At 52.4% G+C, this 25121-nt stretch overlaps 2 protein-coding genes across 2 annotated transcripts in view; one reads left to right on the forward strand and one right to left on the reverse strand.

Moving 5' to 3' along the window:
• The window catches only part of STX8 (syntaxin 8), a 122436-nt gene extending 113692 nt beyond the window's left edge, over nt 1-8744 (forward strand). The window contains exons 8-9 of the transcript XR_004550123.1: nt 4801-4986; nt 8631-8744. The gene's annotated coding sequence lies outside the window, so the exon portion shown is untranslated. The remainder of the gene's footprint in view (nt 1-4800; nt 4987-8630) is intronic.
• Nucleotides 1-25121, reverse strand: part of NTN1 (netrin 1) — a 97169-nt gene that overhangs the window by 7030 nt on the left and 65018 nt on the right. The window contains exons 3-5 of the mRNA XM_005141423.3: nt 21964-22113; nt 18827-18880; nt 673-747 (exon numbers count right to left, since the gene is read on the reverse strand). Coding sequence (XP_005141480.2) covers nt 673-747; nt 18827-18880; nt 21964-22113 — 279 coding nt within the window. The remainder of the gene's footprint in view (nt 1-672; nt 748-18826; nt 18881-21963; nt 22114-25121) is intronic.

Genomic DNA, 25121 nt, shown 5'->3' on the forward strand with positions numbered 1-25121 from the left:
ATAGAGATAACATGTAAATCCTGCTAGGGTCAGCGTGGACACCTCCTGCATGGACCCACTGGTGGCCATACTGGGAGTGGAGCCACATTGAAAATGTTCCCAGGAGCAGAGAAATGGGGAGCAGCAAGGACGGGGATCTCACAGCCTCCCTAGCATGTCCCAAGACTGCACCAACCTCTGAATTTGCCCAGGAATTACAGGGGGAATGGATCCAGATGAGAGGAACTGCCTGCTGCTTGTCCCCATGGCAAAGCACAGTTATTAAAGCTGGTGCATGTAACAGCACAGTGAGAACAGAAAGGACATGGTACGTTTGTGACCTAGAGAGCACTGTGGGATGGGGATGCTAGGGACCCTGATTTGGGAGTTGTGTCAGCATTTGCATGGGGACTCATATTCCCAAGTAACACATTGCATCATGGCTCCACCGAGCATCACTACCCAGGGCTGCCTCTCCAAACCCAGCAAATGCCATATCCCAAATGCAGACACCCCAGCACAGGCAGGGGCTGTGCAGCACAGTGGGGCTCCCTGGTCCCCCTATGCTTAGGTACCAGCTGGCAGCCTCTGCCTGAGCTGGGTGTGGGGACACCCGGGAAGGAGATGCTCCTGCTCTGCATCCCTTTGGAATGCCTGGTCCCTGGGAAGCAGCAGCCGAGAAAGGCGACTCACCATAGTCTTTCTTACAGTACTTCTTCATGTTGATCTTCAGTTTCCCCTTGGAGGCTTTGCAGTATGAGTCACAATCTGCAACAGGAGAGAGGGGGAGGGCAAGAAAACATTAACAAAACAAATTAGCCTTAAAATGAATAAAAGGCTGGGGGGGGACGGGACAGCTCAAAGCTGCAGCCTGCCATGAATAAGCAGCGTGCCCGTGATATCCATCTGCCAGGCCCCGATTGGGTCGTCTAAGGGGGCATTCAGAAAAACCTTCCTTTCTAAAGAAAGCTGCTCACAAAGGAAACCATCCTCCCGCCCGCCTCCCCCAGCCCAGCTTCCCTGGGCCGCCTCTGTCTTCCTGGGAGACCCTGGGGGCCTCCCTTATTGTGCCACCCAGAGCTTTTGAGAGCCACACAAATTCCCCCTGTTCTTCAGCTCCCAACTGGAGACTGCCCGGAGCCCACAGAGGCCCCATTGTCACCCCTAACCCGGGCCGGTGTCAGCCTTTGGCATTCATTGCCGAGAGATTCGGGCTGGGGTCACCTTCCGACAATGCAGGTCAGAGAGGAAATTAGCAGCCCATGAAGCATTAGCAAAGCCTTTTGGTGTCCACTCTACTGAAGTGTGCAAATAAAATACCCCAGTAGGAACGTTTCATTTCTAATGGGCCCCCACTGCTGGGACACGTTGGCTGTGCCCCAGAGGTGCAGCGACTGGTGCAGCGGGCAGGCGGGGAATGCTGGAATGCTGGCACAGCAGCCTGGCAGCACTGGCACGGGGCTGGATGTGGGCCACAGTCCCAAGCTGCTGCAGGGATGCTGAGACCTGCTCCAGTTGCTGCTGCTCCCAGAGACCTGCTCCCATGTGGGATGAAGCCGGATGGCATCACAGGCAGGCAGTGCCACGGTGGCTGGAGGTGTGCCACCCTGTGCCAGCTCCCAGAACCAGGGCTGGCTCACAGACATGCTGTCCATGCACATCCCATGTCTCCTTAACATCCATGGGTGCTAAGGAGAAGCCCCCAGCACCACAGAAAACCCACACCTGGCTGCAGCAGGAGGCATCGGTGCAGCAATAGTCCTTGAATACCTCCATCTCTCCCAGATGCCCATTGTTCCTTCCTCCACAGCCACCACTGGAGACCAGGACCGAAAACCTTATGGAATGCCCCAGCAGTGCCGAGGGCTGTGTGAGCAGGGTGGGATGCTGTGGAGATGTGGGATGCTGCTGATACCCACGGCCAGCACACACAGGGTGCCCTTATCCTGCCCCAGGCCACACTGGCAGTGCCAGACCAGACCCACCCTGCCTGTGCAATACCCCATGCTCTCCAGTGGACCATGACCTGAAGCTCTGGGGGAGAAGCTGTGCAGTATCCCCTGTGTGTCCTCCTTTAGCATGGCTGGGGCACACACAAGGGTGGCATCTGCCACAGCCTCAGCAGGGCTGAAGGCCCCATTTCTTATGTGCTTCTTTCTTATGTATAAGAGCTCTTTCAAGAAGCAGTTCCTTCTGAGAGAAGCTGACACTAAGCAGGCTGGAAAGGGAAACTGAGGCAGGGCCTGGAGGTGGCTGCACAGCTGCAGCAGCTGCAGCATTTCCTGATGATGGCTCTGTTTGCAGCTCTGCTGCATGCACAGGGGCTGTGGGGCAAATTCAGCTTGGGGATGGGGCCGTGCTGGACAAGGTGGTCTCCAGTGGTGGATGCTCAGAGCCAGTCCAGGCAAGGAGGCACCAATGTCTGAGTGCACTGGACGCTCTGTGCCCTCTCAGCTCACCAGCCTCAGTACAGGAGGTGTCCCTGAGATGGGAGATGGGTTCAGAAACATGGGGAGATGCTCCAGGAGGTCCAATGGACACCAAATCCAACCCTCACCATTGGCACCAGAGCCAAACCCAGTCTGAGCAAAACAGGATCTTCTTTTTCGTCTTGAGTGAGGAAACCAACAAGAAAAGGAACCCCAGAGGCTGAACACCCACATCCCAACATTATCAGGTATCACTTTACACCAGCACCTCTGATCCACGTGTGCCTCAGCCTGTCTCAGCATGGCCAGTGTCACCTCAGCACCATCCTTCTGCTCCCATCCTCAGGAGAGCACTCACAGTAATACATGCCTTTACATTCTTTCAGTATTACCCAGCAAGGGCCAGAAGCGAAAACTCTGCTAGGAAGAGGAGCACCTTCCTCCTCTAAGAGAAGGAAGAAACCTCTAAGAGGATCTAAAATCTTTGCCCAGCTACAACCCAGCCAAAGCCCTTAGAAATCCAGGAGCTGAACTGATGACTGAGCAGCTGATGCCTCCCCTTTGGTTTTCTCATCAAACACAACCCTAAACATGAAACAAAACTTGAAATGTACTGAGAAAATAGTGGCTATTCCATAAAATCTATAGTTCAGATGATGGAGATCTGCTAGCAAAGTTCCAGCTATGGCTACGTGGCATGATACCACCATATCGTGGGATGTGATTGCCTGGTGTCACTGAGCCCCGGGAACAGAACTATTCTCTATTCAAACTGGTAAGATGTTCCTGGCCATAAACATTGAAGGAGCGGTCTACAAGGGAGATAGATGTGTGTGCAGGGGCTTAACAGCCCCTTTTGCTCACTTGCTTGGTGCACAGGCCATCTGGTTGCTCTGCTCTGCCCTGCAGATGGCACAACTCTGCCCAACCACAGAAACTGATGCTTCCAGGACACTAAGGAGGTTATGATAAACGTGATGATGGTTCTCCTCCAGCACAAGAAACCTGGAGCTCTGTAGGTATTTATCACTGCTGTCACATCTCAGCCCCTGTGCAATAGCTGATCTGCAGGAAAGGCTGGCACAAGATGGGCAGGCAGGGAGCAACCACCAGAGCAGGGACAGTGCTTGGGAGCTCTGGCTGGAGACTTCTGCTCCCCTGCCCAAATCTAAGTCAGGTAAAGAGTTGTGGGGAGCAGCTGGCTCTGAGCGCCAGTGACAGGCATGGGTGGGCAGCAGCCCCAGCATCTGCATGTGGGCCTCCACTAGCCTGGCTGCAGAGCCCATCAAGAGCAGATCATCCCCCAGCCCCACAGCACTGCTTGTGAGGTCAAGTCCCCCAGAATAGCAATCAGAGAGAAATCACCGCTCAGGACTTTAATCCAGACCACTCACAAGAGCCACTCCAAGCCTGTTCTGCAACCTCTTCTCACAGAAACATCCTTAACCACATCTGAGCTTCCCAACCTTTACACTACGGCCATGACATTTCCACTCTGCCTGAGACGACAGACCTAGAAGCCCAGCTCTGTTTCCCAGCCAGGGAGGCTGTGGGGTGATGTGGCACCACCCATGATGATGGCCTTCCTCTGGTGCCCCTTCCCCACAGCCTCTGCCTGCCCCCGGGCTGCAAGCCTGGAACCAGGTTTGCAGCCCAGCCTGACCCTGGCTCTGTAACACAAGCCTTGCTCTGCCTTCCCTTTCTCCTCTTTCTCCCAAGCCCACAGGCTGTGCCAGAGCCTCAGCTGGTTTAAATTGAACTTGATGTGGCCAGAGCCAGCTGGTGTAGATCAGTGTAAATCACCAGATGCCAGGGCTGATTTACATGGGTGGGGGATTTGCCCTGGTTCATTTCCTTTGTCTCCTACGTGGAGAGCTCTCCTGCCTCCTGGGTGGCTTGGAGAGCCTCCAGGGCCTCTTTGGGAGGGCAAAAGAAATTTTGAAGGGCAAAGCATTGATTGAGCTTGAGTTTGCTGCTGAGCAGAGCTGCATCTGGGGGTGATGGTGCTGCAAAAGCACTGCTGGCTTAGGGAAAGTGTGTGGAGGGGTTTTTATGGAATATCATTTTAATGCTGTCTGGAAAGGACCCTGCTCTTGTCCATCAGGTGATAGTTCAGCAGTTCAGGCTCTGGGGCAAGGTTTGCTGAACTGCTGATCCCCTAATGGAAGGTGAGAGCAGAGCCAAGCTTAAGGGCTGGGGAAGTGATGCGAGGAAGGGGCAGCTGGCTGAAATGGGAGGAGAGGATTGAGTTGGATCCTGGAGTCCTCTAAGTGGTGTTTTGGTGACTGTGTACCAGAGATGTATATGTGATGTGAGACTTGCAGATGTGTCCTCAAATGCTTCTGCTACAAAACTTGAGTCCTAAAGCATGTGTTGTTTGTCCTGACTGCAGGAGAATCCTGTCCTTGCCTTGTGCCCAGCTCTGGAAGGCTGCACAGGATCAGCCTGGAATAACCTGCTCTTGGAAGACCAGCCCGAGTCTGATCAAAAGGCCAAGCTGAGAATAAAAAGCGGCTTCCTGAGGAAGTGAAGGCTGCTCTTGGGATGGGGAACAACCTGGTACTTGAAGCAAGGGCCGGTAAGTGTCTGGTGTCATCCCAGGTCCTACAGGAATAATGGGGTGGACACTGCTTGGCTCTGCCCTAAAGGACTGGTGCATGGGCTCAGCTCCAGTTGCTCTCTGCCCCATCCTGTGCCACACAGATGTCCCTTGCATGTGTGGGTGCAGAACAAGGGTCGGTCCTCACCCCAGAGCTGTCCTGCCCTGCTCCCCTCAGCCTGGCTGGTCCCAGGCAGGGCTTGTCTGCTTTGAACAGACCCTGGAACTTCTCCAAGTCCCTCCTAGCCTGCATTTGGCCTGGCCATTCCCCTTGTGAAGGGCTTAAACACCCCTGGCTACAGCACCATGGTGTGGGAGGAATTGAGTGGTGATAACCAAACACCCTCCTCCCCTGCTCCCAGCGCTCTCCTGCCTGCGTTTGTTCAGCTGCAGGAGTATTTTGGTGCAAATCCCCACTTCAGAGACACAAACCCAAAGCCTGAACAGACCCTGATGCTTTTCTGTTTCATCACCACATCCTGAGGTGCTGTGGGCCATGGTGGGGACATCTCGCACCTCCCTGCCAGGTCTCCGGGGTTGGGAGCGACCGGCCACTTCCAGAGGAAAAGCACAAACTTTGTGCATATCCCAGATATTCGGAGCAGGAGGATCTGGGAAGAGGCTGTTGGAGCTACTTGTTCACAAGGGCTGGGAGCAGGTGGCAGGCGGCTGTTTTGTGTCCATTGCAGCTTAGTAAAATGTGTCAGCATAGCATTCAGCAGCTTTGCAGCTCAGCCCATCCCCTTGATATAACTAATTCCCTGGCTGAGCAAAGGGTTTTCACAGCTAAACACCTTCTCTGGTTTGCCTCCTTTTTTCTCTTCTCAAAATCACATTTTTAATCTTTTACATTTCCCCATGTTGGGGGTGGTTTGGGCAGGATGGAGGCTGCTAGTGTGAGACTGAAACCTGCAGGGTGCTGAGTCCCGCTCACCTCACTCTTTGCTGAAGCACCCACTCCTGCTGTTGGTGTTGGGCAGGATGGAGGCAGCCGGAGCTGAGCAGCATTCCCAAGGAGCTGCTGCATGGGGACCGTGTCTTGCTGCGCTTGCAGTTCCAAATGAGCTCTAAGCCTCTGCGAAAGCCACATGTCGGTAACGGAAATTAAAGGCCCCTTGATTCTGACATGATAGAACGATTAAAGCCACATTTCTTGGCCTGGGTACCTAACTCAAAATGCAGATATAAGGCTTAGATCCCCAAGGGGAATTGGATTTCTAATCCCAATTTATGCAGCTAAATTCCTATTGATTTCCCTCAGGTAGGGTCCTAAATACCTTTGCAGGCTGAGATCCTAAGTGGAGGTGGTATGGCTTAGAAGGGGAGACCCAGCCTTGAATGTTTGGCCTCAGCATTTGGGGGTGAAGGGGGTTTGTCTGCTTTCTCACTGCATGCTCCTGAGGGGCTGTGCTCCTTGCTGGAGCACTGTGGTGGGAGCCTGGGTGTCCCCATCTCCAGTTTGCACTGGGTGGGATGTGCAGCCAGGCTGAACCACTAAAGGAAAGTCGAGGTCCAAATGTGAAATCCAAAATCCATGAGCGCATCACTGGCAAAAGCAGGACTGAGAAAATAAGAGTCTATAATCTGCTATAAAATCCATGTGAGTGCCCATGGGGAGGAAAATGGATGTCTGCTGTGCTTTTGTGAGGTCTGGCATCACAGCAATGCTAAGGATGGACCCAAGGGAACTCTCCCTTCACTGGGAATCCCAGCCCTCAGCTGTGGTCCATGCCCATACCTCACAGCTGAGCCAGCAGTGCTCTTGACCAAAGCCCTGGTGTGCATCCCGCCTGCATCAAGATGTTTCCTGATCCCATCCAACAACTACAAAACTATTCCAGGTGCTCCAGAGACCTGCTGCAGCCTGTAGTCCTGTAGGATGCACAGGACAATGTGTACAACAGCTCACAACTCCACAGATCTGCAGAGCTTCATGCTGCCCCATCCCCAGGGACTGAGTGTTCCTCCAAGCTGTTGAGTCTGTGGGAATAAATTTCCAACCCCTTTACAGGCAGGAACCCCAAATCTTCAGCTTGTGGTTGGGAGCAGGGGGGAAAAGCACATGGAACAGAAGAGATGTGCCTTGGGAGAGCCAGGCTGTGGGGAGGGCAGGAACAGAAACATCTTTCCCCTGCTCTGGGATTGAGCATATGCTCAGTTTGTGCCCAAACTGGACATGAAAATATTCCTGTAAGCCATCTTGAAGCATCCCACAACAGTTGGAAGCCACACTCTTGGGTGACATGGGATAAAATGGAATCACTGCCCAGTGTGAGGGCAGGTTGGCCTGCAGCAGTTATGGTAGGGATGCCTTTGCACTTCCGGATGTTTCCCCAGATGACCATGAAATGCTGTTTCAAGTCCCACAGCAATAAAGCTGCCCCTTGCTTCCATCCCAGAGAATTATTGTAACATCTCCATCAGCCTCAGAGAGTGACATTTTGGGGAATGCCAGCTCTGCTGGCCAAACACACTCTCTCCAAGCTTCTAGCTCTTGGCACTTGCATGCATCCCAAAGGAGAAGATGCTCTGGAGTAGCCCTCTCCTTGCACAAGGAGCATGGATGGGCTTGTCCCTCTATGTTTAGTGGCAGGGGCTGCAATATACGTGGCTTGCAAAATATGCATTGACTGTGGGGGATTGATGCTGTAATTTAATTTGGGCTGGACTCCCGTGGGAGTCTCTGTTTCTGAGCAGGCTTCTTTAATATAAAAGCAAATTTCAGGTAGAGAATCCCCTCCACGTTATTCACTTTAGCAGTGGGATCATTTCTCCTGCACACCGCTGCAGCTCTCAGCAGCCCTCCCCCCTGGTCCAGCCAATGGTCAGAGCTGGGGTGTCTGTTATGACTGAATTGGCTCTTCTTCCCCCTACCAAACTATGACCCAGCTACTATACGTGATGCCCCTAGCAAATATAATGTGCAAGTTAGTGCTCTTCATTCTGTGCCTCTGGCTGGATGGCCTTGGTGATCTCTCCCACACAGCCAGGAACTGGAATGGGGAAGCACATTGTTTGCAAGCCTTGGACCTGGGATGAGCTGGGACTGGGCTGCTCAAGTCATGCATGCATCTTGTGTGATCAGCAAAATGGTCCCCAGACTTGAAACTGTCCCTTCCTGAGCCTGTGGATGGGAATCCTGAGTGCCTGGGTATGTGCAAAGCAAACCTCTTCCATGGGGCTGCATTTAACCCCACAGCTGTGTGACTTTGCTGTCTGCTCCTGGTGACCTCCTGAGGTGGCCCAGAGCAGCCTTGGAGCCACAGTTCCCACAGCCCTGGGAAAAGGAGCTGGCAGAGATTTGTCCCATCAGCTCATGGGGCTGCCTTGGAAAGGGGTCTGTGACCATGTCTGCCCTGTGTATGAATGCAGAGGCACCTGCTCAGGCACTGGAGCATCTTCTGGTCTCCAAAGCAGGCTCAGGAGCACTTTGCACCAGCATATGTGTGTGTGGGGCACTGAAGCCAGCTGTGTCCCATAAGGAGTGCAGCTGCTGCAGCAGGGACCTGTGCCATCCCCCTCTGGGCAGCAGCAGTGTGGTGAGATGTTTTCACTTTTTAAAAGTGAAGTTGTTTTCACGCTATTGACCCCCTGGCAATAGATATACAACATCTTTTCTGCAGGGCAGCACCAGCAGTCCCTGGGACCACCTGGCAGGAGCATCCTCAGCCCTGCCTGCAGCCCTGCCTGCCCCCCATGCTGCACACCACAGTCTGCAAAGGATCCTCACATGACAGCGTGAGTACCTGTGCCTGAACTGGGGACTTGTGTGGGGCTGGGGTAAAAGATGGCTAAATCCCACCCCTGCACCAGGCCAGGCTGCCTGCTGCAAAGGGAGAGCCAGGTCCACAGCCCTGCAGGCATCTCCAGCAAGGACAACTGCCATTAACCTCCCCCTTGGAACAAGAAGGTGCAAATAAGCCCACAGTAGCCTCCTTTCTTCTGGCTGAACAAGATTGATTGAAAAACAAATTGGCGCAAATAAAGCATGTAATTAGATTAAAGCCTCTTGCCTGGAGCGGGCGGAAAGCGGTGGCGGGTGCTTCACTGGAGCCCACAGCCCTCTTCTCACCCTCAGAGCATCCAGCATGGTTCGTGGGGCACCAGCAACCCACAGGGTGCAGCTGGGGCTGCCCACCACCTCCACGAACTGCCCATGCTGGGGCTGGTTGTGCTCAGGCACCCCCTTTCAAGCTGTGTCCTATTGCAGCAGCTAGGTCCAGACATGGTTTGGATGCTGCCAGGGCACACATAGGGCTCTACCTGTTTGGTGCAGCCTTGGGTCCCCTGGATGCTGACCTCGGGGGGAAACCACTCCTAGGCACCACCCAGTTCCCACTGTGGGTTGGGGTGGTTTGCACCCTGCTTTCTTAGTTGCCTGCTGCCAGTTCTGGGATGGGAGGGAATGGGCCTGAGTAATTTATGGTGCTTCTGGACATGGGTGTCCATAGCAGCCATGGCCTCATTAGCATCCCAGTTTTTCCCAGGTATAAAGGAAGTGGGTAGGCAGGCTACGGCCACTGGTGACACCATGGGGGGAACCCAGCTGTGCCAGACACTAATACGTTGGAAAATACCACATGAATACGGGAGCTTTATGGCTCATCTGCCCCTGACTCTGCACTCTCCTTGTCTCTCTCCTGGGAGCAGCCAGGGCTGGCAGCACATTTCCTACCCCTCTCCCCATAGCAGCAAACCCAGTACTGAGCCCCAGGACACATGGGGATGTGGGGTTCTGGCCCCAGTAGTGCTTCATCCCCACTCGGTGCTTCCCCACTACAAATGTGTCCCCTTGTCACTGATGGGTGATGGACTCCAGGGCTGCTGCTCCCAGCACTCCTGGGGACACGGCCCTGCTGAGAGCTGCAGCCAACATGATTTAACACGTTAATAGGAAACCATCTGTCTTCAGGAGTGCTGATCACTCTATAAATTCCCAGCCTGACAGCAGTTCCTGGCCAAGCGGGTGCTGTGTTGGATGGGGGGGGGGGGGGGGGGCAGGATGTAACCAGAGCTGGGGCAAATCAGAGTTTCCGCTCCAGGGGTAGCATGGCAATGGAGGGCTGGGTCTGGGGACAAACACTTTGTTGTGCCAAGGGGAATCTGCATCTGGAAACATCCCAGGATGGGGAGACAATCAGTTCATTTCACTTCAAAATCATCATCATTAGTTTTGTTTTAGAGGGGCTTGACAGGGATGCTGGGCTTGCAAGTTTTTGCTCTGAAGCCCATGGCTTGGCTTTGGTGCCTAGGGCTTCCGGTCCTCCCCATGTCAGAAGAATGGTCCCCATGGTGGCAGCATCCCAGGGCTGGGGATGTGTGGATGAAGGGATGTGGCAATAGAGAGGTATGGGCTGAAAGGATGTACGAATAAGTGGGATGAAGGGATGTGAGGATGCAGGAAGCCCTGCAATAGGATTTTAAAATCATGATGCAGTAGTGCATGAAACTTATCTGTATTTCAGCAGAAGTTTTGTGGTGGTTTGTTTCGTTTTGAGGTGGTGTGTGTGTGTGTGTGTATTCACAGACTTTCTGACATATTTTGAAGTGACCAAAAGTTTCCTCATGGGAAGCCCCTCACCCCTATTGTGCTCACAGCATTTACTGCGGGTCACCATGAGAGACCTCTTTTCAGGAGGGAGCTGGATGCTTCAAAAAATCAATCCATCAATCAATCATGCAGTCAATCCATCACCTTGTTTACAGCCTGAGACAAGTGAGAGAATACCCATGCAGGGCTGAATTAATTCCTCATTTGGATGGCTACAAAGCTGGAGACCTCCAGACTGATCCCAAACTTACACCAGGGTGACTGAAATGAGAATTTTGCCTCTCGATTGTACCACAGACTGCTGTACAGAGCTTTCTTCCCAGCCTGTGGGATGCTCCCAGCTCTCTGCAGAGCCTGTGCTCACTCTTCCTTGGAGTGAAGAGCTGTGATTTTTCTCTCTATCAATGCAAATCCCTTCCTGGCCATACTGCACCTCTGGCTCTGGGAGCATCCTCCCCAGGACAGAGCCTGGCAGCTCCTCCTTGGCCTGGTCAGCAACTGGGAGCCTTTGTGCCAAGTCCTGCGCCTGGCTCCAGCTTTGTTCTGCTGATCCCCTCCAGACGTGCCAGAGCTAACACCAGTGTGCGCACACCTGTACACGCTCCTCTGTTGAATATCAGTGCTGGGGGTTGACCAAGATGAGTTGCTGCTCCAAACCCAAAGGAAAACTAAGGCTAGCTGGTAGTCTGCATGCAGTTCTGCAGTTAAGACTGTGATCTCCTTTGTTGGTCTGGAGACAAATCTAGCTTGAAATCAGACACCTCCTCAAGCTTTTTCTTCTCAATACATAATGTTAATGCAGTGTCTTTCGATAGTCCCTTCCATGTTAAATTTCAAGGTGCTATTGTAAGCTGTTTTTTTGGTCTGATTTTTCCAGTTTGCCTCTGATAAAGCAAGTGCCCCCAAGAACCAGCCTCCCATAGCAGCCTGCTCCATGGAGAGCATTGTTTTCTCCATCAGGTAGGCAATAGTGCAGGTTCCTTGGGAGCACAGCATTGAGCCGGGCCAACCACCCAGGTGTGGAGACTGGAGGAGGTTGAGAGGCTGTGCTGTGCCCAGCTAGCCCAGCCTGGGCACAGACCTTGGCACTGTCTATCTGGGATTTTGGAGGGTTGCAATGTTCAATGCACATTGGCAGGGTTGGTCTAGGGCCACCTCTGAGACAAAACCATGGCACAAGGGAGAGACTCCAACCCAGCCATCACCCCATGGGTGCCCGTGGCTGTGGGAGGCAGGGGGAGATGGAGTTTCAAGGGGCATTTCCCCTTCCCCTCTGACACAACCCCCAAGGCTATGTTGGTGAGATGCCGTGGGAAAGTGCTGCCATCCAAATGCAAAACTATGGTGCAGCCTGGGCACAGGGCTGCCACCTTCCCTCCTGGCCTGCTCAGTGCTCTGGGAAGAAGGGAAAATGGGAAATTCAGTGTGGTGCAGGACTTACTCCCTCCAGCCCTCTGAGAGTTCACCCAAGAGCTGTGCTCATACGCCTGTGCCAAGCACCGGGTGATGAGCCAGGTCCTCTCTGGCCAAGCCAACAGCACCCATTGCATTTGGCCCTGTGGGAATAACACTGGGGAGAGCTTTGAGCCTGACTTCACCTGGGGATGGAACTGGTTCAGCAGGTTAGATAAGCATTCAGGAAGGGGTTGGGGAGCAGTGGTTTGTCCCAGTGTCCCATCCTGACTGGAGGTGCTGAGTGATTCCAGCAGCTTGTCCCACATTGTCATTTTCTGAGCAAACCTCGCACCCCTTGCAGATGTTGTGGAGGCAGCTGGAGGCTCACATGGCATTGACTCCTTGTTTCCAGCTGCTGCAGCTCATTAAAAGAAGCTATGGTACATTCAATCCTTTCCTAATGACACTTTTCCCTTGAAGCTGTTGCTGCAGTGATGTTCACAGTATTTATGTGACCGTGAGAAGGGGGACAGTGGTCCACAACCTCTGCTTGGCAGTGGAGCTGTTGGGCCAAAAAGGTCATGTTCTCATAGGTATGCATGGGTACAAGCTGACTGCAAGGCTGGAAATAAGGAGGTGGCTTCCCACCACCCAAACTGTGAAATTCGATCACAGCCTCTGTACGTGCGGTGGGAACAAGTGATTTAACTCATCTTCTAACAGTGCCTGGTGAGGTTTTGCTGGGGTGCTTTGTTGGTGGCAGCAGGCCTGAGGGACCCCTTTTCCTCCATCTCTGTCTACAAGGTCAGCTTTGAGCCTGTGCCCACCCTCTGAAATCTGCATTTTGCCCTTCTGCTGTGGGATGAGCAAGCCTTGCTCCTGCTGCTCACCCCACTGACTGCCCTAGGGGTAATGGCATGTACCTGGGAGCAGGGTGCGTGCAAATACAAGGCATCACCTTGATTCATCTAGGCATGGGCAGGCAAAAAAAAAGTAAAGCTTTCAACCTTCAGATGAGAGAAAATCAACCTTTTTTTGGGGCAGGACTACTCTGACTACCAGCAAATGATGCTGCAGCAGGAGGACCAGCTCATCAGAGGCCAGATTTCCCCATTCCTGTGTCTTGGTGGATAGATTCTGGCTAAAATTTGGAAATTTCACCCCAAAGCCTCTAAGTAGTGAAAAGCCACCTGCGGCCTGGGAAGCATGCACAGTCTCCAGCTCTGCCATGGCATAGGATGGGAGGACATCAGGGGGGCTCCCAAATCTGGGACATGGGTGCAGGGTGGCAAGAGTTCCAGAGAGAACCACAGAGGTTGCAGGAGGAGGTCTGTGTGGGGTATGACATGTGGTGCACAGGGATGGAGTGGGTGGCATGAGGACAGTGCCTTGACCCAAAAGCTCCTAAAAATGTGGTGGGGTTTGGCATCTGGCATGAGTGGGTGGAGAGTTGAAGGGAATGTTTTCTACTGTTTCCTACAGAATTTCTATATTCCTGGGCTGAAGCCGTAACCTTTCTGTGTGTTTTTTCTGAGCAGGCCCAGGAGCAGGAAGGGCTCCAGCAGCACACGTGGGGTTGGGGATGGGTTTTGGTTGGGGTTTTTCTTTTTTTTCCCTTGAGACTATTCCAGATTGTTCCAGAGCAGAGCCTGGAGACCTGACTGCCCTTCTCCCTTTGGGAAGGTGTTAATCATCCTCACCTAGCACTGCATGCACCCACCTCCCCACCTCTGCTCTGCCTCTGCATTCTGGGAAAGCTGCAGCCCGCAGCCAAGCTGCTTCAGGTCCATGCACATCCAGGGATTGCTAAGAGAGGGGGTTTCCCCTTTCCTGCAATTATATCCAGCCTCTTCCTCCCCAGGAGGAGCAAAAGGGCCCAGCAACACCTTGAGCCCAAATGACTGCTGGAAAACCCAGATCTGGTTTTGAAACTGCAGAGATGGATTTCCAGGGGAAAATCACACAAGACTGCATCAGTCCAATCACCTGGTTTCATTTAAGCCCACGAGCTGAAATCATCCACCTAAGATAATCATTTCCAAGCCGATCTGGATTCAGTTCAGATAAGACAACAATTGACTGGCAATTAGTAAATCTTTCCCCCCCGCTGTTATGTTTTTCTTGTCCTTTCCCTGTGGCCCCTTCTGTGTCCCTGAATAGGACCAGAAAAGGATGGGGTCGTAGCAAGAGCTTTTCTCCCCTGGCCACAAAAATAAGAAGCACTCCGTCCTCATCCTCCAATCTCCTGGCATGGGTGAGCATGAATGCATTTCATCTAAACAATTCAGCTTTGGACCATTTCCCCAAATTTGATTTGGACCTCTGAGAGCTAAGCAGAGCCAGGCAGGACCCCCCACACCACAGCTGACATTGTTCCACCCCTTGTATCAAGGCCAGCTTTGGCCTGTGCTCTTCTGAAAGTTATCCCTCATTGACTTGGAGTGGTGATTGGTGATGGTGCTAACTCGGCTCTTGGAGAGGAAAACACTTCCTGTTCTGCATTGTTATGAGCAAAGGAAATAAAGCAGCATCTCTCCCAGAAATGTCTGCATTCAAAGTCTCTCCGTCTGTAGAACCGTTTTGCTCCCATACTCTGAGATTTCTGTCTCCCAAACATACTGATTTAAGGATTTGTCAAGAAAATACCATGAATTTCAGGAAGAAGCTTCAGGGTGGTGGTGGGGGCTGAGCAAGGCCAAAAACCAAGACTGTCTGATGCTCCCCACTGAGAGGAAAGGCTGAAATATGGAGGGTTCAAGCTCCCTGGACAAGATGGTACTTAAAAAGTCCAATAAAAATCACTGCAAGAAGAATTACGATCGGATGTTGGGCCCATCAGATTGCTCAACTTGGCTTGGCCTCCGTTGGGCTTTCACAGGGAGGCAGCATGAGCAGCTCCTGGTGAGATGGATTGCTCCCCGGTTGCGCCTTTGGGCAGGGATCAGGGAGATCCAGCTCTCCAGCAACATGGGGATCCAAGAGATGTTGTCAAGTCATGGCTCACAGGCTGTCAGGACACCCGACTTTCTCCCAGCCCACAGACAGATAACCCTCTCCCGGTGTCCAGCAAGAGGTTCCTTTGCTGAAGGGTGGTCTCTATCCCTGCTGAAATGTTCTCAGCTACTGGCCTTATGCAGACTTGGTTGGGCTGGAGCAGATCCTAAATAACCCTTCTCTCCACAACAGTGACGCAGAGCTAAGGGACTTGCTCCTTCCCCAGTGGGGCTGTTCACTGGCAGGATCTGCGGGGGCTCGGGACTGGGGGCTGCAACCATGGCAGCAGCACCAGCGTGAGATGTCCCCTTTGTAGCAAGGCTGGAAAGTATTACAGACACCTATCCAAAGCTTTGGTCTAATGTGAAGGGCACATCCTGATCAACACACTTCCGATCCCTATAGCCAGCCCTCTTGGCACTCATCCAGGGAGATGCATGGGATGCAGAGAGCACCAAGCTCTCCCCACCTGCTGCACCAGGGTCCTGCTCTTCACCAAAGTGTCTGCATTCTGTGCCTGCAATAGGCTGTGCATGCCCTCGTTCTGCCTAGGGGTCCTGTTGCTGCAGGCTCTGTGCTTTTGCCTTGCTCTCCCTCGATGTGGGGGCATCAGCCCCTGCACTGATCCGCCCAGCACCGTGCCTGGCACCAGGCTGGTGGCTGTGACTCACAGCCCAGGGCTGCCGCAGGTCACACTGCCACAGCACATCAGCTCAGGGCAGACATTGATGAGGGCTGTGCCCAATCGAGGTGGCACATGGAATCTGGGGAGGCAGAATGCAGCTGCCCCAGTTGGCATCTGCCCAGAACAGTGTGGAGAGGTCACAGAAAGGAGCAGTTTTTGCAGCTGCATTGGTACCCACATGGAACACGCAGGTGGGAGATGTGTCACCCTCAAACCTGTCCTCTCCTGTGGGCACAGCAGGGCTGGGACTTCAGCAGCTCTTTCCTCTTGAGCCAGACTGTTAGCTGATGGATGTGGATAAACGCTGCTTCCTCCAAGACCTTGACTGCATGCAGCCCTTCTCATGGTCATGCTCTGAAAAGATGCAGGAGGATATGGGGACTGGCATTGAAAGACTGAATAATAGAGAATGTCCTCAGAAAGGCCTCTTTGGACTCATGAAAAGCAGCATGGCCAGATAAATGAGCTCCTAATAGCAACAAAAGGACATTGAGAAATCCCTTTGGCCAGTTCAAATTCTGGGACACTGCTCAAGTGTCACCACTTGCCATCAGCTGGCTTAACTTTTTGCATGCAAAAGTGACCTGAGGGATAGGCAAAGCAATCTTTCACTCATTAAGAAATGCATCCCAGGCCATGCAACCTCATTTCAGGCAGGGGAGGGGATGGCACAAGCCAAGTCCTGCCTTAGGAAAGGGCTGGGGCAGCTACACTGGGAGGGGCGTGCTCAGGCCCCTGGAAGGAAGGAGCCCAAGGTAATGAAACTCCACCAAGGATGAGGTTCTGGCTGGGAGGTCCCTGGTGTGAGTGTTGGGGCTGTGAAAGTGCAAGCATGGAGGTGCTACAGCTCCACACACAGGTCTTCACCTCAGGAGCCAAGCTCCTTGCAGAAAGGGCTGTAAGAAGACATCTCTGCATCTCCTCAGCTGCCAAACATCCATATTCATTGACTGAGACTGTGGCATTGTGGTACAAGAGGTCTGCTCTGCCATCCCTGCAGCAGACTGGGAACAGAGCGGGTTTGGGAGGCTGTGGTGGGAGGAACAGAAGGATCCTGGTGTGGAGCACAAAACCTCAGTGTTCCCAGGCCATGAGACCAAACGTTTAGTCTGCAAGTCCCTGCTGAATAGCAGGAGCCCATATGAAATCTGGTGACCCTCTCTGCCCCATGCATCCAGCACGTTCAGGTGGCACTGCTGGGATGCACCTACAACATTGCCCCAGACTGCAGTGTTGGGTGAATGAAGGAGCTGCAGAGGCTGCAGGAGCTGCCAGCTCTTACTTGGTCATGAGAAGACTCGGAGTGTGCCTGCCCATGCCAGTGGCTTGGGCCTGCACACGGGGTCCCTTGCAGACAGGAAAAGACGGGGGATGGAACAGGAACTCAGGAGGGAGTTCTCTGTGGGGGAAAGGAGGTGGTGACGTTCACTATGGGCTGTAATTAAGCTCCTCAGGAGATGGGGAAGATTTATCCTGATGGAGGTGGGTATGCGAGGTTCACACTGCCAGGAAACAGTGCTGTAAGGAAGACAAGACCTTCCCCTGCTTGGTTTCAGATCATTAGGTGGGACAGTCTCTTCTTAATAGCCCAGTACTTCATTGTGATGGACTCACCAAACCACATGCCTCATGTTGGCACCTAATTTATAAAGCAAAGCAGCAAAAGGACTGGCCACCAGCACCTGACCTGGCAGCATGGCTGAGGAAGGTTTTTGCTGTGTCTTTATGCTCTTTTCAGCCATACATATCAGTGAAGACTCTTTAGGAAGCACACACGAAGCAATAGGCACAAACCCAAGGCTGCAGTTTGGTTTTTGCTCATACCAGCCTAAGACAAGACCCTGAAACACTACTGTGTTTACAAGCGGCAGAACTTGTCCTCTGTATCAGTCCTACCGAAAACCCTGCACTTTGCTTTCCCATGGCACTGAGGACTGGATACCTCTGTCCTTTTGCTCCCTGGGCTTCCCATCTCTGGAAGAGCTCCTGAGCATACAGCAACAGGCACAGCGTGCATAAAAAGCCCTGCCACAGGACAAGCCTTGGCTCAGAGTTCAATTCAAGGTGATACCCATCACTTTCTGTACAAAATCCTTAATTTATGACCCCTCCTGCACTGGTGGGACAAGAGTAAACAGCCCTTACACCCCGTGTCCTTCACAGCCCAGCACTGCTCAAATAGTCTCAGAATCCATCACAATGGGACGAGGTGAGTGACCCTTTCCTGAGGCCTCTGGCTCCTGCCATCATCCCCTGCTCAGACCAATCTGACCTGAGAGAACTGGGCACAGGAAAGTCCCCAGTGACACAGTGGGGCAGGAATCAGCCTCTCTAAGGGTGTAAATAAGGAGGGGACGATGGTGGGGTGTTGGTGCAGTTGTGGCAGTGGAGATGGGGTGTATGAAGAGACATGCTGAGCCTCAGTTGCACCGGTAGTATTTGGTGCAAGGACAAGGGAGAACACTGTGATTTTCCAAAGCTTTCTCAGGACTATCCTCTGTATTGCAGCTTGCAATATATATGGTGATCCAAATCCATCAGGGCTGCGCTGCTGTCCCCAGGCTGCAGGACCTCCTGCTCCAATCTAAGAGGCTCTAAGCTTCTCCTGCTCTTACATTCACTGGCCTTGAGACACTTCTGAGCACAACTGGCCCCAACAATGCCACTAACCACAGTGTGTCCCACACCAAGGACACACAAAGGTAGTCATGAGACACAGTGCTATAGCATATGCAAGTCACATCAGCACCTAAGGTTGCTTAACACAAGAAATAACAGGCAAATAACGGCAATGCTTCCATGCAGCAGCAAGCAGTGCTTAGGTTTTTTGTTCTCTTTTGAGGATTTTTGTTTCTCCAGTGCTTCTCCACCAGTACTCAGTGAAACTGATAGCCTCTTGAGAAGGTAACCCTTAAACTTCAACCATCAACCAGTGGTGGTCTTGAGTCCTTACCTCTTTCCCATCAAACATTGCTTCCACATTGAGTAATAGATACAGCTCCTCTGGGAAAATTTTCTGCATCTTCTCTACGCTCCCATGTGTTCCTAGAAACACCCATCTCCCGGGATGCTGAAAACGCCTTTCAAACACTTGGATGTTTAGGGCATAAAAGGAACCTGCAATTTCATCTCAGGCAGATGATGGCTCAAAAGACATTTACCATCAAGTTGCTTTAAAAGAACAGACAACATACCTGCAGGTTCCTCTGTGCTGCTGGCGGCCGTGGTGGGGGGAGCGGCAGGGATCTCTGCACAGGACAGCGAGAAGCAGATAGGAAAGGAGAGGAGATAAAAGTAGGAGGTATTATTCCAGATCCCAAAGAGCCTGGCCCCTGCACACACCTCATTTTCCCTTCCCAACCATGGGAGGTGTTTTCCAACTATGTCCTCTAGCAAGGAGCTTTGCAAGAGCCCCAGAAAGCAGCAGCCAGGCCTGTACCTGCTGGGGAACTGGGCCTCAAGAAGGGTGTGGGAAAACCAAAACTTTTAGCTTTGGCTGCAAATAAAAGAAGACAGAGCCAGCCAGAGAACTGATATGGTCTCAGACACAACCTGCTGCAAGTGGTAGTTCCCATTGTGTACCCCAGGGTAAGGGATGCTGTTGCAGGGGCTTGGAGGGTGCAGGGTGCCCAGCCCCAGCAGACAGTGGAGCACTGCTGCCTTTCCTTGTCCCTGAGTTGTCCCTTCCAGCTGCTGTTTCTGCCCATGCAGTGCTACCCCTCCTCTTGCATGAGGTAGCATGCAGGTAAAGCATGCATCTATATGCTGTGATGTGAGTGTTATTTAAAGGAAACAGAAACATATCTGGTGCCAATGCAATGGTCCCTGGCTTTGATTTGTGTCTGGCTTTGCATAGCTGAAACCATATAATGTTCTGGGTATTCATGCCCAAGTTTGACTGTGTTTGTTGATGCTAAAAAGGATGGACTGCAGATGGAGCACATTATATGGTCCCAGCTTTGGCAAGATGATCTCCTTTCCCCAGTGCACATACACAGATCTCATTACTGACATCTTTTGTGCATTTAGGGCACAGTGATGCAATTTCTGTGCATCCCTGGGAATCCTGGCAGGGGAACACAACACCAGCCCGTTTTGAAAGTGGAATTTCAGCATTATCTGGGGCTTGGCATCAGTCTTTTTCTGCTTTTGCTCTCAGGAACCTGCCTGGTCATAGAGGCAGGGATTGCTGGGGTCTGTCTGAATTGCAATGATGGCAGCTCATAGGGATGCAGCCCAGTTAGCATTAGATGACTTCCTGAACTGTTCAGCTCTCATGCAATTTAGCACAGGTCCAAACCCATGTGAAACACATAGTGCATAGTCAGGCAGTACATGAACAGCCAGCACAGCCATTTGGATGGGTGCTCGTACTTGCTGGTGTAGGCTGCAGTACAAGCAGACCTCCCTGGTGCCTAGTTCATTCCCGATGAGGTGATTGTTGCATGACTATTGGGACATCTTTTTGGGACAAGGAAGATGTAAGCAGTGGTAAATCAGAGAGTAACTGCTCTTGCAGAGAAGGTAGACAGCCCCTTGCTAGCTACAGTGTACTTGCAGCCTCCCCGTGCCAGCCAGGATAGCAGTGTGGGAAGGGATGGAGGGCAAGTGCCTTCTACTAAGCATGTACAAAATGTCTGTGAAGTGCATCCCCCATCACATAGGATGCATTTTTCAAGGATGAAAACATACTGGTTGTTTTTTTCTAGGATGAGAGAATTATGTGTTGCTCATATCCTCACTTAAACTGCTTTAGTATTGTGTGTGGAGATCAAACTCCCAACAACTGCACAGCAGCTTCATAGCCAGGCAAGAGTGTTGCTTGAAACACACCTGAACACAGGTTTTGGCCCCTCGGAAAGGACATTTTGCAGAGACACAGCAGTCAGGGGCTCTTGCAGGTGCCAGGCTGGTGGCCAGGTTGAAGGGCCAGGGCAGGGCAGCCCTGCCAGGCTAACACCACATCCTGGTGTGAGCATCCTGGAGCACAGGCTGTGTGAGCACAGCCCAGCTCCAAGCGCCTGCTTGGACTGTGTTGAAATTCTTTGTCTGTCTTTATTTAATGCGATGAATCCCAAGGGAGGTGATGCAAGGAACAATTTACTCTCTGATTTACCATGGCTCTGGGGAATGATTAATGATAAACCTTTGCGCATACTTGCTGCAAAGCATACTGAAGCCGTGACTGTAGCATCTTGGGGAAACAAGCATCTGGTTTGAGCTCTTGCTGTCCCATTGCAAAACAGGGAAGAATGACTCTCTAGTGACCAAAAACCACCCTGGAATGTATGTTTTCTTTAGCAGGAGAAGGTGGAGAAAGGGTATCTGCCCCATAGCTTGGCAATGGCCAACCCAAGAGGCAGATGCTGTGAGGGGACAGCACGGGAGCAGACTGTGGGTTCCCAACAAAGACTTGATTCTTTCAACGTTCACTTTTCTTTTCCCATTGGGCCTTCTTGCCTCCTTTATCAGCAGGGAGTCAGCCTCGGGGGGAGCAGCCCCTCCTTCCCAGCCCATCCCAGGCACTGTAATTCCAGTGGTTTGTTTCGTCAGGGCAGGTGATGTCTCGCATGAGGTGCATGAGCTACTGAATGATCCAATAACAGCAAAACCAACAGGCAGCAGAGAGGAGCACTGGGCTGAAGCACACCTTGTCCCAGCAGTGAGTGCTCAGAGGGACTGGATGGGAATGCGGATATTTGCAGAACAGGTGCTGCAACAGAGACTTTGGGAGCTGTATCTGGTGCTTGATGCTGTTGTTGTGAGAGTGGAGGGTGATAGTGGCCTTGGGAAGCCAAATTAAAAAGCAAACCCACAAAAGCACACAGTAAAACAGCCTATGTTTCTGGGTGGGTTGTGTGAGTGTAAGATCACCTCTAGCAATCCAGGTGCCACTGGCTGCGTGACTGTGGTGGCAGCGCCAGAAAACCAGCAGGTCCTCTGATTTGAGCTCTGTACCAGTGTAGCACGCAGCCTGATTTTGGGTTTGTAGTGATCTGCTGCAGCATCCGGACCTGATGTGGTACCCCAAAGCAAATGTGCTCTCTCCATGAAGCAAAATCAGATTACTGGCAATTTGGCTGTAGATTCCCTCACACAACCCACACAGAAGGCAGATGAGCTACTTGGAAGCTAGGGGTGAATTTTGGATGATATGCCCTATGGGCAGTAGAGCTGGTCAGGGGTCACAGGCCCATCATCCCCCCCTGAGCACTGCCTGATGGCACAGATGTGGTGGGTTAGTAGCTGTCCAGCCCGGGCAGTGGCTCCTGTGGATTTATACAGGTTAATATCTCTAATCTACAGAGACGGAAAGAGCAATTCCACCTACTTATGCAGGGGGCAATGGGAGATCGGCTTTGCTGGTAGCCTTTGGCACATCGATTGCACGTGATGCCGGTGACACCGTCTTTACAGGGACATTGGCCTGTGGTTTGGTTACAGGTTTGGCCAGCAGCACCCACGGGATGGCAATCGCACTCTGTGGGGGGAACACACAACAAGACAGTCAGGGAGGAAGAGCACGGGTGCAGGTGGTGTTGGAGGGAACAGGGCTGCCACAGTGCTCCTGGCACGGCTCCGCCTTCTCCTCAGTGGTGCAGAGCTCCAGCAAATGTCGTGTCCAGCCAGGACTGTGCCGATCTGAAACAGAGGTGGCATCTGGCAGAGGGGTGTGTGTGGTCATCACTTGGTGCAGAGGGAAAAGTGCCAGAGAGGGGGCAGCTGAGCCGCAGCTGGTCCCACTGCAAAGATGGAACCACAGCCAAGACATCCTTCCCAGGGCAATGAGGGCGGTTGCCGGGAGGCAGCACGGCATGGACCCGCTTCAGGATCCCCACCCCTGCACACTGCAACGGCTGTGTCCCACGGGTGCTGTGATCAACAGTGTGAGGGACTTGAGGAGGGGAGCAGGCAAGGCTTGGGGAGCCACAACACCCGCTGCCCACACCCCGGTCACTTCAAACTCCCTTGGGGTCCCTGGAGCTATGGTGGGGCTGTAAGGAAGAGGTACAAAATCAAGGAGCATTTCATCACCCCTCCACACACGAGACCTCAGGCAGAAAACAACTGTTTTTAGAGATGTTGGGAATTCATTTCACGTGCGCTGCAGAAAAAAACCCACAAAACCACCCTCCTTTCAGTGCTCTTGCTTGAGCCCTTCCCCGCTGAGCAGCATCCCTGGCAGCTGGCACTGTGTGTGCAGGAAGGAAATGCCCTTGTGGGATGCAGGCGGGCTGGAGGACCTGCTGTTCCCGGCCAGATGGATGGAGGCTTGACAGCAGAGCTGGGCAGATGTGAAGGGTTTGGCAGGAGATGTAAATACTGCACTTGAAAACATTCACCATCTCATTTCCCACAGTGGGACTTACCGGCGCAGCTGTTTGTTACAGGGAAAAAAAAGAAGCTAAAAAACCCCATCAGGGCTTGTTATCATCACTGCTCCAAAAGGATTATGGCCTTGCACATTTGTTAACAGCCCTTATTTCTAAGAGCTGCAAGCGCCATGCCAGACTGTGGTCTGCCCCTGCTGAGCGGTGGCAGGGAAAGGCAGGAAAGCTTTCCTTTTCTTGTACAGCATCCTCGGGAATGAGCCAGCCAGAACCCTGCCGGGGGAGCACTGCTCCTGCTCTCCTCCTGCCCCTCAGGGGAGCTCTGATTTGGGGTTTTTGAGCACTTCTGATTTGGGGTTTTTGAGTAAAAGTCCTGCTCTTACCCCCTGCCTGGAGCTGGCCCTGGAGCTGGCCCTGGAGCCAGGCACTTCAAACCTGTCGGTAGTGGAAAACTTTTCTATCAAATCCAGTTTTGATTGGAAAAGTGTCAACATTGAATCAGTGTGGCTGGTGATGGGCACAGAGAGCAGAGGATGTTTGGGTGGGAAAGCCTGCACACTGCAGCCCCAGGGGATGGCTTCAGTATTACTGGGGGAGAGGAAATAAAAATACCTTAATCAAGAGCCTGAAGAAGGAACGGGACAGAAAAGGGTTAAAGAAGAGCAGAGAGGCAGGAGTTAACACAAAAATAAGCAAATCAGGGAAGGGTTACACAAGAAGAGGCAAAGGGCAGGAGGATGGGGAGGAACATGCCTCATGTTTCAGACGTCCCCACTGGGGCTGCGCGTGCTGGTTTCAGGCATCGCCTGCAAACCCCCATCCTGTGAGTAATCCTCCCCCATGTGAACGGATTGCAGTGACTTCAGTGGGACCACATGGGTGAGAGAGGGGGAAAAAGGAGGAGAAAAGGGGAAAAAAAGCCTTTGTGATGAGTAAGATTTACAGAATCAGGCTCTTGGAGGACGGGCTGCAGAGCACAGAGTAGTCTTTGGACACCACATAAATAAATAGCAATGCTGCTGCTTCCTTCCCTCATGAGGTAATGCCTCAGCACAGCTTGTCCAAAGCTGCCATGGTTATTTTTACAGACGTATCTGTCTGAGGTTGTCTACTCTCTCCCCAGGCTGGGCTCCTGCAAGGGGTCTGCAGCACGGATGTTGGCCACGTCCCCATGGGCACCTGTGATATGGCCAAAGGCAGACAAGTGGCAGAGCAGCTGGGAATCACTGGCCCTTGGTCCAGGACCTCACCAAGAGAAACCCCTCCTTGAAGGCTGCTGTCCTTCCAACACACCATGTGCTAAACCTGCTCTGGGTGGAGGGATGTGCTTTCTGACACTGGTTCCCAGCTCCTCACTGCAGCACAGGACTCTGCGAGGCTGGGACAAGTATTTTGGGCAGTGCCACTCCGACCCCTTCAATGCCTGACCCCATGTTGACTTCTCCATCTTCCAGAAAACTCTCTGAAGCAGCAGTAGCTCAGCCCTCCTGGCATGGGGAGGCAGGAGAGGATCTAAGCAGTGTCTGCAGATGCACATTTTCGGTCTCTATCCTGGAGGAACTGAACCAGTGCCAGCAATTAGGAACAATTAAAGGCAATTTGCAGTTCCCTGGCCAGTGCAAACACTTGCAACCAGCAATTACAGGCTCTTCCTTCTTCCCCAGCCATGGGCTGCTGGTGGTTAATGCTGATTTTTCCAGCACAGCTCAAATTCCTTTGCGTTGTAACCCCAAACTAAGGAAAGACTGCCCTGGAGTCACAAAGGTGGTACAAACACCCCTTTGACATCCTCACTGCCTTTCTGATAGACACCTTTAGATTCACAAAACATGTTTTCATGCCTGGACTTCCTGGGTGCAAGTGTTTGTTCATCACTCACTGTGATACAAAGTATCAGCAGTCCCCTGCATTAAACAGAGAGGAGACTGTGAGGCAGAGCTGAGAAAAACCTCACTGACGACCAAAGGAGGGTGCCTGGGCCACCCTTAGAGCTAATAAGGTGGATATCAGCTGATTTGTCCTCTGTTTCCTCACGCTTTGCTTAAACGGATCACCCCATAGAGGACAATGCAATGGTGCAGAGAGTGAGATTTGAGAGGAACAAACAGGAATGATGTTGCAAGAAAATGGTGTAACTTTAGTCTGGTAGTTTGCACAG

The sequence above is a fragment of the Melopsittacus undulatus genome, chromosome 11 (genome assembly GCF_012275295.1).
Source record: "Melopsittacus undulatus isolate bMelUnd1 chromosome 11, bMelUnd1.mat.Z, whole genome shotgun sequence".
Classification (NCBI taxonomy): domain Eukaryota; kingdom Metazoa; phylum Chordata; class Aves; order Psittaciformes; family Psittaculidae; genus Melopsittacus; species Melopsittacus undulatus.